The sequence below is a fragment of the Dasypus novemcinctus genome, chromosome 16 (genome assembly GCF_030445035.2).
Source record: "Dasypus novemcinctus isolate mDasNov1 chromosome 16, mDasNov1.1.hap2, whole genome shotgun sequence".
Taxonomy (NCBI): domain Eukaryota; kingdom Metazoa; phylum Chordata; class Mammalia; order Cingulata; family Dasypodidae; genus Dasypus; species Dasypus novemcinctus.
In genome coordinates, this window is record NC_080688.1 from 79,148,667 (window position 1) to 79,165,143 (window position 16,477).

Genomic DNA, 16,477 nt, shown 5'->3' on the forward strand with positions numbered 1-16,477 from the left:
CACTGCACACACCCTGACTCTAAATGGAATGACACCATGTTTTTGTGTTTTCCTCACTTCAGTTCCCTCCCCAAAGGTCTTCCTTTAGCTGTACCTCTCATGGGATCATTTCTATCCTCCAACAGAATGTTTTCTCATTTATCCAAACTCTTATACTTTCCTGCCTTTCATAGATTATTTTAAACTGGGCTACATCTCTCTGGTAGATTATTGTCTGTGGAAAGCAAGAATCTCCATCTGTGTGTCTCCCTCTGTATCTGTCCTGCTTATGACATTAACTGAATTTCAAAACGTCGACTTCTGCTTTGTAGAATATCTTCAGCATGCAGGTTTTAAGTCCTTATCTCCACCATGTTTTATTTACAATTTTGTAATAGGTGGCACAAGCCACTCTTTGCTCTCCCCATTCCGTCACGCTCTCTCCCTTTGCCACTAGAGCTCACAGACTTGTTCCTTTCTGAAGCCTTTTTTGACTCCTTGGCCTGGGATGATCTGCCCTCAGATCTGTGCCCAAGTGCCCCCCTTCAGATGTCTTCTCAGACACCTCTGCTGTGCCCCACTCTCACACAGCGCCCTGTTCGTGTCTTCAAAGCCCGGCCACTGATTGAAGTTCTTATATATTCATCTCCTTTTATCTGTCTCCTGCACTAGACTGTGAACTCAGCCAGCAGAGACGTCATCTGTCTTGCTCCTCTATCCCCTTCACGGAGAACAAGTTAGCTGCTCAGTGAACATTTGAATAATTGATAATTATTAAAAAGATATGGCCATTTAATAAAGCTCTGTTTTGAGGGTTGCAAGATAATACTTTAATGTATTTTTAAATATTCGATTAATTATTATTGGATTAGTTAGTAGGACGTAGATATTAGCATATATTTATAGCAAATATTTAAATATAGGGTAGAAATTTTTGTGGGCCACAGTCAAGTCCACTGAATTGAAGGAAGTGCCCCAGAGGCAGGTAGTGTAATAGATGTCAGTTCTGGCTCTTCTGCTTACTTAGGGTTGCACTTAAGTAACCTTTTTTTTTTTTTCTTTTAAAGATTTATTTATTTATTTAATTCCCCCCTCTCCCCGGTTGTCTGTTCCCTGTGTCTATTTGCTGCGTCTTGTTTCTTTGTCCACTTCTGTTGTCCTCAGCGGCATGGGAAGTGTGGGCGGCTCCATTCCTGGGCAGGCTGCACTTTCTTTCATGCTGGGCGGCTCTCCTTACGGGGCGCGCTCCTTGCGCATGGGCTCCCTTTATGCAGGGGACACCCCTGCATGGCAGGGCACTCCTTGCGCGCATCAGCACTGCGCATGGGCCAGCTCCACACGGGTCAAGGAGGCCCGGGGCTTGAACCGCGGACCTCCCATGTGGTAGACAGACGCCCTAACCACTGGGCCAAGTCCGTTTCCCTTAAGTAACTTTTTTGAACTGTACTTTCTCCATCTGAAAGTGAAGAAAATCATACCTTCCCCATCCACCTTAATAGGATTTTAAAGATTTAAGATAGAGATGAAATCTTGTAGTAAACTTTAAATTCCCATAAAACTATGTATGGTAACATAAACTCTGATTATTTTGCCTAAGAATCCGCACTTAATAAGCTCCAAGGGATGAATTTTTTTCTTTTCTTGGGCATAGATCTACACTGTCAGTGTCCTTTTGGAATTAAGCAACTTCATAAAAAAGAATACAGGCATTACCCTTTCTGAAAAATTACTACAAAATAGTCACATTTAAAGAGTTCATTTTACAAAACCATGCAGTTTGAAAGGAATTAGAAATTTTTTTTTAGTAGAATGTCAATATACAGTTAATGTTAACAATTTTGAAGAAATTATGACAATGTTATAGTAACTCTTACTCTATTTCTTATTGTTAATCTTCATAAAATTTAAATAAGGCTGTTTGTTTTACATATGGCTTTTTACCAGCCAGTTCCCACCTGAGGAATAACCATATAATTTATGTGTGTTTTTTTTAAATCAGGTAAATTGGTCTGATCTTTCAGTAACAACAGTAACAAAAACCCACCAAGAACTACAGGAATTTCTACTGAAGGTAAACATGTAGATTTTGTTGTTAAAATGATTTTTACATAATAAACAGAATCCAGAAGCCTCAGTGTCAATAAAAACATCAGGAAAATTAAAGCACATGTGTAAAGGTTGGCTTAGACTTCTCCATGGACGTTGCCTATAGAAAGTGTCACATTAAACTTAAGTTTTATTACCTCACATGACCAGTATAAAGAAATGATGTTTTTCCATGTTTTGAAAAAAATGAACCCTTATTCCTAGTTCCTTGCTAACATGATATTATTGGTGGAAGCTTTTAAGGGTGCTTTTTTACAGGAGTGTATCTGTAAAATGAGATGAGGCTTATTTTCATATGGTCATGGGTCTCAGAACTGACAGCTGGTCAGCCCCCCTCTGAAGATTTCCTTAAATATATCTCCATTTCTTCCTTTTCTGAGTCCTAGCCTCACCCCAAACCCCTGTATTTTTTAAAAAAGGATAGAATCTCCAAGCAAGCCATTGAGAATAATAGTGAAAACATCTTATACAGACTTGGAGAGGTAAAAGGTATCTTAGATCATTTTGCTTGAACCATCACCTACCTGTTTCTTTTATGTGGATTTTAATTTATTGAAAGAATATTGATAGACATATATAGAGAATAGGTGTAAAGGGTTCAATAAAACACTGTTTCCCAGCAGATATTTTTTAGATTTATTGTTATTAGGATTAGGGAGATAAAACAGAAAGTCCAGAAACAGGAAGCCTTCCCAACTGATAAACTTTTGGATAGATGTTGTAAATAAGACTGTATGTAACATCTGAAATTTTTCAGAACAGTCTTGGTTTTTAAATTTGCTTGTCACCGTAAGTAGATTCTTTTTATATCATGTGTCTATAGTCATTCTTAAAGCTACAAGAGACTCTTGTTCATCAGCTTACAGAACTTTGAGTAGCACTTACTTACTGGCACTCTGAGGAGCACATAGATATTCTGTCAGAGTGTTTCGTTCACCTGGATTTCTTGTTAGTCCATCTGGACTGTTTCAGATACATGAACTAACACCCAGGGATGACTTGAATAATTCCATTTTCCTGTGGCTTATTTTAAACTAGGAACTACATGCAAAGATGGGGAAGGGAGGGTTAATTATTTTCAAGTCACCAAAGGTCATATGCGTGTGAAATGTCAGCTTCAGACAACTTGGTGAGGAAGATGCAAGCAAGAGAAGGAATGGATGTGTGAGGATTTGGCTTCTGCCTGCTGGACTTGGAATCATGGTAATGGTCGTGGAGGTGCCAGAAAAGAGTTTCTGAGGGAAGAGATTGGCTCTAGTTGAGGCAGTAGCTCGCAGCAGGGTGGTACACCCCACAGAAGAGAACTAGCTCTTGGTTAATGTTCTCTTTATTTAAGAGATTAAGATGGGCTCCGGCCACCCCCGGCACCTCCCCGCCCCCATGTACACAGACGTACATATATGTTTTAAATCTCTTCTACTTATTTCTGATTTTCCATCGTTTTATAGAATGAATTTATTGAAACTTAAGGGCAAGGAACCATGAACTGGCTTCATTTGGGTTAGAGAGCAACATGCTTTTGTTTTCCTCCTCCCTTCTCTTGCCCTCTCCATAATGCGGGCGGTTACGCTGCAGGGCATGTAGAGGTGCGGGTGGAATGTTTTGAAGTGTGGAGTCGGTTGTGTTGGGGATCACCACTTTTTTCACCTGTCAAAGCCAATTGTGGGGCGGGGGAGACACCTCCCATCCGTGTGCTGTGAGAGTGAAGTGAGTGCACAGAGCTGACCCTTGGCCTTGGGCCGAGTTTTCTTTCTCCTTCTGGGTTTCCTTAAGCTTCAACTGTTGTGTATCTTGGCAGATACCATTTTTTCTGTCACACAGTTTTTTCTAAAAATTTAGGTACTTTAAAGAAATTCAGATCCAGATCAGAAATCCACTCCTCAGCAACATGGTAATTGATGACATCCCCTTGTTTAGCCAACACTTGAATCTAAGTATTTTTCTATAATAGAGTTAATGCCGCATCAGAATATACATAGTAATCTGCTAGTAATCTGTGTTATGTACGTTAATGTACTTCCAGACACGGCCTATTATGAAATGTCCTTTCAGGTTTATTGTTAAACTCTTATGTCTCTTGGCAAAACTATCCTTTCTCCTTTTTACCTTCTTTTTAAAAATCAACAAAAGATCAGATACTGTCCTTTTGATAACCTGTACAAACTAACAACTTCTAAATTTTGAAAATGTTATTGAACTGTACTTAGTTTGCTAGAATGTAAAAAAGTGTCTCAAGTTTGATTTTAGTGCCTTCAAACCCTTTATTCTCCATGTTAGTAGCAGCCTCTGATTTCTACACCCTCTCCCCCTTCTTCTGTTTTATTTTTCTTCTTGGCAGCTACATCTGACATGCTATCTATTTTGTTTCTTCTATCAGAACATAAGCGCCACAAGGGCAAGTTTTTGTTTCTTTCCATCACTGCTTCATCCGCTGTGCCTCAAGTAGTACCTGGGACGGAGTAGGAGCTTGAATATTTGTTGACCCAATGAATAAGTGTTGCAAAAACTAAACTTTGCTGTGTTTTGGTAGTTATCCATTAGGCCTCAGTGATTTAAAGAAAAACTGCCCAAAGCTAGGTCCAAACACCTTTCATCTCCCTGAGCATGTGCTAAAGCTGAGCAAGTGCTCCAGAGGTGGGAGGCTAGTGATACTAAAAGTAAGATTTGAGAGGTGAGAAAATTCAGAACAAGTGACCAGAATATAAACGACATGATTTAAAGCTGTATTTTTAGCAAATATGCCCTCCTTTAGAACCTAAAATAGTCCCTGGAAATTGAAGATAAAAACGGCTTAAACCAGTTTGCAAATAGTGAACACTGTGTATCAGCATTCTGCCCAATAATGTGAAAAATGACATTGACTTAGAGAAAATTGATATACCATTACCTGCAAGTATTTAAGAAGAATCATTAGTCATTAGGTAGTTTAAATAGCTTTCTCCACTAAAGTTGATATTCTTTAACTGTGTACAAATCGTGTTTAAGATGGGTAATATTATATATGGCTATATTTTGTAAATTTTTGTCCAAAATCTGTATTAAAAGATTAATACTAAATTATAAATATTGAAATGAATAGTGATTTCTTTGTTTGGAAAATGTGTAGATCCAGGACCTATTTCTTTCAGTTAGTGGTCAGAAGAAATGATTCCCACAGTCAAGGTCTGCACTGCCATCAGCGCTATAGGTGTCACCAGGTTAATAAAAGATGTGGAAAGTGCTTCATTCTGACACGACATCTGGAGTCTTGTTGTTTCACTGTGCCTAAAATTAGTAATACTTTTTTACTTTTGTTAAATTTTCCGTTTCTGAATTGTTGACTCAAAATGCTTATTTGCCAAAAAAATATTTACTTTAGGTTTCTCAAATCAAAGTCAGTATGTCAGTCAGCAGTTTGTGTAGACTTTTTCTTAAATTCCTATGGCTCCTTAGATAAACTGTGTTGATGGTTCTACTCTTAATTTTAATGAAATTGCCAGTAATTCAAAAGAAATCGCAAAGACTATCCGAAGTCCAATTTAAAATTCTGAGTTCTTGAAAGACTTGGAAAATTAATTTTATAAAGAATTCTGTGAATTTTAAAAATTGAATTACATGAAATGAATTAAATTTTAAGTGATTTTTTTGTGGTTTCTAGCACATTGCTCTGAGGGTACCTCCATCACAGTGAGGGAAAGGTATCTAAACTTTTTATATGTAAGTAAGATTGAGAATTTTTCTCCCCATTTTTCATTCTCAGTTCTTTATTTGTAGCATAGCATTATTGGTCTATTGCCTGAGATTAAAGTGTATATAGAAGGCACAAAAGGGACAGCTATAAAAGCAGATATAACACTTTTCAGAATATTCTTTGAGGCATTAAAAAAAATTCTTGCTCTGCTATGCAAAAGGTTCGGTTTAACTAGAGAACTTTGGTGTGCGTGTCGTCTTCATGTGGCACATGGAGCTTACAGTGTGAGGTTCATGCAGGCCTATCTCAGAAGCATGTGGGATGCTGCTGGGCCTTTTTCGCTCTCCGGGGAGCCCTGAGATGTGGGCAGAAGGCCAGCCTTGTGCTTCCTGGTCGAGAAGAATCTATACTGTTTCATTCAGTAGGGACCTGGAAAAGGAGCTGCTTTGGGGCAGTAGGCACATCCCTTCATTTCACGCATCTGGTTTGTAACTTATTTACCAGTAAATAAGAAACTTGACAACAGAATTTTTTTTTTCTTTTCTAGCTTCCGAAAGAATTGTCTTCAGAGGCTTTTGACAAGACCATCTTAAAAGCGCTGAATCAGGGTTCCTTGAAAAGGGAAGAACGGCGACATCCTGATCTGGAGCCCATCCTAAGGTAACAGTTTAATGCTTATCACAGCAGTGTTACAGTCTGGGGAGCCGGCTGTCCAGATGAAGTTAGACTGGGTTTTTGGGGGAGATCACAGAGATTTATTCTTTGGAGTACTTAAAAAAATTGGACTTGTTATCCATGTGTTGTTCAGGTCTAGTTTCACAGTAAAATGTTCCAAACTTATTTTTTATCCTAGTACTCGTCAACTCTCTGATATCATAAATCATTGCAAATACTCAGTTGATGCTTTTCTTTTCTCATAAATATTTGTTGAAAGGCCCTTTTCCAAAAGCTCGACCTTCGGTTTATTTTTTTGTTTTGTTTTGTTTTAAGCTGTCCCAGTAAGAAATTGGGCTAAGGGATGGGAAAGTGAAGAAAAGCAACACTTACTGAATGCCTCCTCTCTCCCCTTTGCTGTCTGGAAGAACAGTGTGGCTAAGGTTAGGGTCTTTGTTCTTACAAAGTTTACAGGCTGTGGGAAAAGGCCAGCGTGGGTAGATGAGTCTTCAGTGTGCTGCCGTGAAACTTGTCTTGGGGTAGCTCCCAGAGCATCCCATATGCCTACAGAGAGGAAGAGAGTGAAGATGCAGGTGAGGGGAGGTCCCTGATGGCACAGCTGTACCCTCCCCTGCAGCCTTCCCCCATGAAGGCAGTGGTGTGTGGAGATAGGGGACTTACCTGTTTTGTCTTGAGAAGTTGAGGAAGCCTAGAAAGCTGAACAAGGTTAAGAGTCCAGTTGAGACTGAAGATGAGTAAATTGTAGTCATGCTGGTCTGTCCTATTGTATGAATTTTTTTTTTAATCCCTCCAACAGTTCAGGTTCAACTGGTCAGAAAGCAAAGGGTTGGATTTATTCTTGGAGTTTTCTTGAATTGATGACAAAAGGACAGTGGGGCAAGACAATTTAGGAGAAACTGTTCCGTTTTACAAAATGATGGACAGTTAGGTATAAGCTGGACTGGAAAGAGTAGAAATGGGAGAGTCTGGTAGAGTGGAAGAAACAGCAGTTGGAAATAGGTGCCAGGGGACTGCATAAGCAGAAAGATCGAGTTGAGATTAGAGCATGAGATGTCTGGATTAGTGAAGTAAAACAGTTCGTTGTAGTGATGAAGGTCAGAGTATGGTTTTGGCAATTGTCCCGTTCATCCCCTTTCTTTTGACTTCCTCTTTAAATAAGGAATAATGACCAAAGAGGAAGCACATGTTATTTTACTGCAAACTTGTAGTTTTTAATAGCATCCACAGCAGAGTTTAAGTAAAAACAATGTTAGATGGAGCATCTGGCTTCGGTCAAGGCTTAGGTGAAACTTCTTACTCTCTGCCCTCTGAATCTAAGGTGGCCCAATTTGGGAAGCAAACTTTGCAAGGCAGAGGGGGAAGGAAGGCAGGAATGTGTATCAGTTAATTTAATGACCTTCCCTCCTCCTCAGTAGTGAAACTGGGGGTCCAGTGAATATACTCAGGATGAACATTTGCTCCCTAGTGGAAAGAGGGAGAGATCCAGGAGGGAGAGAGTTTTCACTAGAGTATGACAAGGGGCAGAGTGTGACTATGGTAGTAAATGGCAAGACTAAGATTGGCGACAGAGGAAGCTGTGGGGAGAAGACAGCCAAGCAAAGAGCCCAGAGGACTCCCTGGGCTCTTCCCGTACAGTGGAGGATCTGGGGTGGAGAAGGCAGGTGCCAGAATTGAATAGGAATGTGGAAAAATGACCTAGAGTTGATACCTTACAGAAACGTGGTGAAATTGGGGGCTAGAACAGCAGTTTCAAAGGACAGCACCCACTTTGGTAGCCACATGCACGTAGGAGGAGGGTAGGGAACGAACACCTCCTGAATGGGTGTTTGGAAAGCTAGAGCCCGGAGCTACCCAGGTTTTGGAGTAAGGGGAGGTACAAGTGCCCTCCACTCATTGAGGAGGGAGGGTTACAAGAGCAGGAGAACTGGGAGGGGCTGGTAGTAGAGGACATCACAACAGTGAGGCCAGGGGAGAGTGGGGTGATGATGGCAAAGAATAGTTGATGGAATTCCTGAGGTCCCTATGGTACTCAGACGTTAATAGGCATACAAATACCCTGGAGGACCTTACTAAAATAACGATTTTTATTCTATAGTACTGGCATGGTTTGAGGTTCTGCCATTCTAATAAGCTCCAGGAGATGCTGGTGTTCCACAAACCATACTTTGAGTAGCCAGGCCTTAGGGGGTGGTGCATCTAGCTGTGACTTAGGAGGAGGGACTGGCAGCATGAGCCTGGTGGTCTACACCTGCAGAGGTAGCAAGGGAGGCAGATGGTGGCCTCGTGCGTGGCGGGCAACAGGATGTGAATTGGATGGACTAGCAAATTAGTGTATGCTGTCATCCTGCCTATACTGGCCTCAGTGTGTGCTTTCACCCCAGCTATATGATATTTAATGCTAGGCCTCTGTTTCTAATAAAAGGTCTTTAGTTTGTCTGAGGTCACATCACTGGCCAGTAGGAGACTATAAAGTTCCACTACTATACTGCTTCAGTGTAGAGTGCTAAGCCTCACTCAGTATGTTTTACACAAAGTGCTTGATAAATAACTATTCCTTCTATGTTGGATAGTTGTGGGGCAGGGGGGGATTCATGATAAATTTAACAGATGCTCAATATAGAACATTTGGGAAATACAGAAAAATATTAAAGACTGTAATCATCCCAATAAAAATTATCCATCTTGATTTTTTCTTTTAGTAGTTTTTGTATTTTGCCTATGATACTAGATAGGCAGTTTTTTATCCTATTTTTCTTCTCCAGTTATCAACATTTCATATTTTAATTCTTCAGAGGCAATTTGAATGGCTGTAGAATATATCCCATCTGGTTCTATACTCATTTGACAGTTTATTGTTAGGCATATAGATCTTTTTTTGTTTGTTTTTCCCCTAAAAGCTTTGACCACTTTTGTACAGAAGACATTTTGCAGATTTATGATTAGTTGCTGAAGAGAGATTCTTTAAAATTGGCTTACTGATGCAAAGCATAGATCCTCCTGAAGGCCCCCTGGTGAATATTACTGTTGTTGCGCCGAGCTCATTACGCCGAGCTCACGTGCTGGCAGCACACAGTTCCAGTGCTGCACTTGCTTGCTTGCACAGGTTGGCTGGCTTTGAGTATCCTTTTTACAAAAAGTATTTGCTAATTTGATTGTAAATGATTGTCTCATTGGCTTAACTTCTATTTCCTTTATTAGTACAATTTCCTTTCTGTAAGTTTTCCATATGTGATTTTTTGAGATCATCTATTTTGTGCCAGTTTATCTTTTTGAATCTTAGGGTTTTTTTAGATTTAGGAGGAAATATATATTGTTATTAACCATTAACTTTCATATTATATTTTTCACTTAGTTTTTATGGTTGAAATAAAGTTTTTGCTTCTGTGTTCTTATATATTTCTTTCAAAAATAGAAAGTCATTCCCAAGTTCTATATTAAATGTTGGCTAAATCTCAGTAGCCACCTGAAAAAAAATTAAGTTGGAAACTTTTATTCCTTAATAAAACTCTAAATGCCTCAAAGATAGGAAGGGAAATGTAAAATCTGTTATGTCTGTAAGGTTTTTCTAATTATCACACAGTACCTTGAAACAAAAATAAACCTGGAATTCAAATACTTACAAATCAAAATTTTACATGATGTAATAAAATGCACTATAAGCAAAGTGACAACAATTCTCATAACCAGAAAAAAATACTTGTAATAATTTCTAGTAAAAAATTAGGGAGATGCTCTTATTCTCTGGAAGCAAGAAGTGTCAGTAGTAACATTTCTATGGATATGTTTGGCAATATCAGAATTTAAATGGAGATAACCTTTGAATAGTACCACTTCTAATAATGTATCCTATAGGTATATTTGAAAGTTTTTATTTCCTTTAATCAATTTGGAATTTATTTTGTTACACTGTATGGGGTCAGGGTTATTTCTTTTTTCCAAAGAAATTTCTATTCAGTGGATTAGATTTCTTTTTCCCCCGTGTTGTTGATATCCTATATGGTTTTTTACATATGGTATTTTGACTTCTATTTGTGGGTTGCTTCTTTCTGTCATTTTTGGTTTTGGATCACTTTTTTTTAAACAGGGTAAAAATAAACTTTATTAAAAGGCCTAAATTTAGCAGCACCGTAGAGCAAGAGTTACTACAAGCTGTTACCGCTGGACTGTCCTTTGCCTGCCCCGTATGGAAACAGGCTCAGTGCAGGTGGGGTTAGTTAAGGTCACTCCGTGTGCGGAGTGTCCTAACTAGAGACCTTGGAGAGAAGGAAAGAGACAGGTGGAAGTGGCCATGTGCTGGTTGAGCAGAGGCTGGGGTGCAGCGGCAAGCCAGAAGGGACCAGGAAAGCATCCTTCCCCGAGCCCCTGCCAACACCGTGCCCTCAGGCTCAAGCTTCCAGAACTGAGGCAAAACTGCGGCTGTTCTCGGCAACCTGTTTGCGGTGCTGTCACGCAGCCCTAAAAAGCCCACACACACGCATGCTCTCGTTTGGTCCATTTCTGAGTTGCTGTGACAATTCTAAGTTGTGTGATCCTTTTCCACTTTCGAGTTCAGAGAGAAAAGCCCAACTTGGCATCTCAGCAGGATCACATTTTAATTATTATAGCTTTATAGTTTACTAATAGCTAGTAGATCTGGTTGTTCCTGGTTGGTACTGTTTCCAAAATTTTCTTACCTTTTCTCACATTTGTGAGAACATATTTAAGTTATTTTAAAACTCGATACATATGTGTTCTAGGAGATATGCTGAACTCACTATATGGTTCAAGTCTTAGTAATACCAAGGACTACATTCTTTATATGACTTTTGTTTTAAAATAGTCATTACTAGCTCCTACTCTCCTTTCTCCCGTCCCTCCTGAACAGCTAGGTCATGAGCCACTCAGTGGGGCAGAGCAAGGTGGACAGCAGAGCAGGGCAGAGAAGCAACCCATACGCAGGTGAGGGTGAGGGTGGCCAGGGGACTGGCATGGTGTTTGTGGGCCTGAGAAGGGCAGGCCGGCATCCTCAGGGAAGAACGGCCCCTCACAAGGCGCGGGAGCCCAGTAGGGTCAGGGGGACATCTGACTGCACGACAGAGAAGGGGAGCAGGCTGGAAATGGGAACCAGTGACGACAGGGCACTTGGTCAAATAAGTAAAGATGTTAAGGGTAGTGGGAACCAGGCTTCTTACTATTGGAGAGGGGAAGTGTAGCAGTTGATATGGTTCATGAATTCCAGAAATACATATTGGGATAATGTTTGTAAACTCGTTGGTACCTGGGCATGATTAAATTATGATTAAGGCTTTCATTGGGCCACATCAGTAGGGTGAGTCCTCGCCCCTTGGTGGGTAGAGACTCACAGATAAAAGACATGGCAGAAGACAGAGTTGGAGTTTTGCTGCTGGAGTCTTGAGCTGGAGCCCCGGGAAATAAGTACATAGAGGAGCTTGGTTGTGAGGAAAGAGAGAAGGCCCCAGCAAGAGAAACAAGCTATTCACCTAATAGTCTACAGCTGGCCTTGTGGAGAAAACAGAGGAGCTGAGCCTAGAGAGCAATGAACCCCAGGAAGAGAGGAACCCTGGAAGCCTGAACCCTGGCAGACATCGGCAGGCATTTGCTCCAACACGTGGCAAAAGGCTGTAGTGAGGGAAGTAACTTACGCTTTATGGCCTGGCAACTGTAAACTTCTACCCCAAATAAATACCCTTTATAAAAACCAACCAGTTTCTCGTATTTTGTATCAGCACCCCTTTGACAAATACAGGGGGTTAATGTGTGGAAAAGGAGAGAACCAGAATGAACTGGGAGCGTCTGTTGGAGTAATAGAAGGGACTGGTCTGAACTCAGGATTGTCAGAATATGTCAATAGAGAAAAGAGATAGCAACAGCACAGTAGTAATGACATATCTGGTGCTCAGATCCTGACTTGTAAATACCATTGTCCATTAACAGGAACTAGGGCTCTTTGGAGGAAAAGCTGATTTTAGGGCTAGGGCAGGAAAAGTACAAGATAAGTTTGTTGTGCCAAAAAGCAGGGAAGGGCACACCAAATGATGTGGTCATGTCAAAAGGACACAGAAGCCAAATCTAGGGCAAACTGAACATCAATAATAGTATTGAATAAAATAAAAATTCACATTGAAATAAATGGATAAATGAATAGATTAAATGTTTGAGGAATGGGATATATTGGTAGTATCAAAGTCCTTTGTACAAAATTCCCACAAAATAATGCTAATTAATTATAAAGGGAGAAAGAATAACTTTAGAGCAAAGAAGCCTGGTAGACGCTCAGGCGCCTCTTTAATCAAGTAGAGTGAACCCTATCACAAATCAGCATTTCCCGCCACGTGATCAGCCTCAGTAAAAGAACACAGCGTTTCTCCTGTGACATTCCTGCCATGAAGTTCAAGAGGAGGAAGCATCAGACAAACCTAAACCAAGAATATTCGGCAGAATCCCTGGCCTGTCCTCTTAAAACTGAGAGTCAAGCACAAGGGCAGAGGAGGTGGAGTGATGTGGCAGCTGCCTGAGCGTGGGGGTCTCAACCGGGTTCTGATAAAAAAGACATTTTTTTTTTTAAAGATTTATTTATTTATTTAATTTCCCCCCCCTCCCCTGGTTGTCTGTTCTTGGTGTCTATTCGCTGCGTCTTGTTTCTTTGTCCGCTTCTGTTGTCGTTAGCGGCATGGGAAGTGTGGGCGGCGCCATTCCTGGGCAGGCTGCTCTTTCTTTTCACGCTGGGCGGCTTTTCCTCATGGGCGCACTCCTTGCGCGTGGGGCTCCCCCACGCGGGGGACACCCTTGCGTGGCACGGCACTCCTTGCGCGCATCAGCGCTGCGCATGGCCAGCTCCACACGGGTCAAGGAGGCCCGGGGTTTGAACCGCGGACCTCCCATATGGTAGACGGACGCCCTAACCACTGAGCCAAAGTCCGTTTCCCAAAAAAAAAAAAGACATTTTTTAGGTCAGTTGGCAAAACTTGCGTGGGGTCTGAGAATTCAAAGATAATTATCAGTAATAGTTTCCTAATGTTGACTGTAGGAGAATGTCTTTATAGGAAATAATTTATTTCCTATTATTGGAACATCAGATCAGCAACTTATGGGTCAGAAAGAAAAATTATTTGTACCTTATTTGCAACTTTTTGAGATTTTTCAGAAGGAAAAAAATAATTATTTCCACAAGGAGCCACTCTCAGAGATTTGGCGCGCTCAGCCAGGACCACAATTAAAATGCATTCATCTCTCTCCTTTTTTTAGCTTTTCTAGATTCCCTTCAACAATAGTCACATTTTGCCTGTGTGTTTTAAGATACCTTTTTTACTCTAAAGGTGTTCATTCAAGCTAATTGTGAAGAATGCAGGGCAAGATGTGAAAAGTCCCTTGTTTCCAATTCTCCTAGTCTGGTCACCAGTGGCAGCCTTCATTAAATACCTTACATAACCTTTTAGGAATTTGCCGTGCATATACACACCCTTGCATTTAAGTAAATATGTGTATTTTCTTACTTCCAATTGGGATTACCCAGGTATACTTTTCTGCCACTTGCTCTTTTCATTGAATGTGTTGGAACATCAGTAGTACATGTAGAAAGAGCGCTACCTTGTTGTATTTGCTACATATTTTTAGTTGTACTATAGTTATGCTAATCAGTTAAGTTTTTATGGTCATTTTGTTGTTTCCAAATATTTTAAAACTGCTACAAGCAGTACTACAGTGAATATCTGCGAATGTTTCTTAACATGCATATTTTAATGTATAATATTTCCAAATTACTTCTAAAGAGGTAGCAGCAGTTGACACCCTCAGCAGCCCTGTGTTTGTATCGCCACAAAACTCAGCAGACAAAAAATATCCTTAATTTCTCATTTTTTCCAGTCTCAAAGAAGAGCATCTCTCATTTTAATCTGTGTTGGAATGGCCATTTGCACTTCCCCATGAATGACCTTTTTGGTGCTTCCCATTTTTGTATTGGTCTTAATGAATTTATAAGAGTTACTTGTTAGATTAAGGAAAGGAGCTGTATTTGTCTTTATTTCTGGGCCATGTAGATGTTTTAAATTTTTATGTAGTCAGATTTATCATTTTTTTCTCTTACGACTTTAGTTAGGCCTTTGTGTTATGCCGAGGAAGACCTTTTCTCTTCACAGATTATATTTAAGCTATTTTCTTCTAGTATGCCCAGCCCTACCCCCTTTTTAATCTTTGATTCATTTGAATTTTATTTTGGTGTAAAGAGTATGATAACAGATTCATAACTTCTCCCAAATGGCTAGTCATCTCAACACAGTTAAGAGGGTGTTAGGACACTTCCTTCTCAGTTTTTGAATTTTAGATTCTTTATCTAATGAATTTTAGATTCATTAATGGATTTTAGATTTGTTATCTAATGCTAATTTTAGTCGCATTATCATTTGTGTCGCTTAAAATATGTATTGTTTATAAAGAAAAAGGAGTAAGAAAATGAAAGTGAGAAATAGGAATTGAGTTTATAAGTGAAATAAAGATTATTGGTACAGGACATTGCATGAGTTCCAGAAATGCTTACATTAGGAAAATATACATTTGAGGTTGGACGGATGATTTTTGTCATGTCAAAATGTATTCCTGTCGTTTTTGTTCATTTCATTTAATTAGTAGTACATTGCCATAGAGATTTTTTACTAAGTTGAATTGCCATCTTGTGTTTATGTATTAGTGAACCTTGACTTCATTCTGTATACGTTGGTTTCAGCGTCTTGTGCCTTTTACTCGCTGTGTGGCTTTGGTATGTACCTTGGTGTTTCTGCAGTGGATATGTAGTTGGTATTAGGGGTCACAAGTAGTGTTAGGCTGGCAGCTGGCATGCAGGCCTTGAATTGAAGATGTGCCTGTGCTTTTCTCCAGTTAGTTTGAGAGTATATTCTTTTTTTTAAAGATTTATTTATTTAATCCCCCCCCCCCCCCCCGTTTCTGTTCTCTGTGTCTTTTTGCTGTATCTTGTTTCTTTGTCCGCTTCTGTTGTCGTCAACAGCACTGGAAGTGTGGGCGACGCCATTCCTGGGCAGGCTGCACTTTGTTTCGCGCTGGGCGGCTCCCTTTATGGGACGCACTCCTTACGGGCGTGGGGCTCCCCTACGCGGGGGACACCCCTGCGTGGCAGGGCACTCCTTGCGCACATCAGCACTGCGCATGGGCCAGCTCCACACGGGTCAAGGAGGCCTGGGGTTTGAACCGCGGACCTCCCATGTGGTAGACAGACGCCCTAACCACTGGGCCAAGTCCGTTTCCCAGTTTGAGAGTATAAGTAGGCATGAGTTCACTGCCTTTAGATTTTTAACCCCAGTGGATATGTCTTCAGACTTGGAAATTCAGACTAGTCCTTCACTTCAGATCTAATTGTTCTTTGCCTCTTCGTTTTTCCCCATTCATCCTCCTATTGAATATGTACCTCCACGTTTGAGTACCAAAAAGCAATTTTGCCTAATACACAGGCAGCTGTGGCCCGTGAGGGTCATCTCTTATTACGGTATATGATGTTATTATATTAGTCTGAATGATATATCAGAAACTTTTAGGAGAAATTAAGAATTAAAATTCATTGAGTATTTAAATTGTTCAAAAATAACAGAAGGGAATGGGTATACTAAACACCTCTGTACTAGGCAGGGTACCAGTTTATTTGCACATACTGTTTAAATCTCACACCCTCCAGGAGTTGGTAGTGTTCCATCTGAAGAAATTGAGCCTGAAAGGCTAAATAACCTGCTTAGGGTGATTCAGCTTTTAAGTAGTTGAACTGGTATTCAAATCCAGGAGTAAAGTTTCCAATAAAATCGTGCTGTTTAACTGTTTGCAAAAGACCCCTTTTACAGGTACCACTGTAGCAGAGACCTCCAGCTGGAATCTTTTAATTACATTAGTAATATGTGAGAATAATTGGTTTTCAAAGATGACACATAACTTAGAATCATGTTATCATCCACACTGAACATGAATCATCAATTAGTCATACCTTAAGATATAGAAATACTCATATAATACATATTAACTAAGTAATCTGATCACTGTGTTTGGTATTTT

At 40.2% G+C, this 16,477-nt stretch overlaps 1 protein-coding gene across 2 annotated transcripts in view; it reads left to right on the forward strand.

The window, feature by feature from the left end:
- The window catches only part of ZCCHC2 (zinc finger CCHC-type containing 2), a 60,556-nt gene that overhangs the window by 18,978 nt on the left and 25,101 nt on the right, over positions 1-16,477 (forward strand). For both annotated transcript variants that reach the window (XM_071208579.1, XM_012528500.4), the window contains exons 4-5: positions 1,979-2,050; positions 6,303-6,415. In XM_071208579.1, the coding sequence (XP_071064680.1) occupies positions 1,979-2,050; positions 6,303-6,415 (185 nt within the window). The remainder of the gene's footprint in view (positions 1-1,978; positions 2,051-6,302; positions 6,416-16,477) is intronic.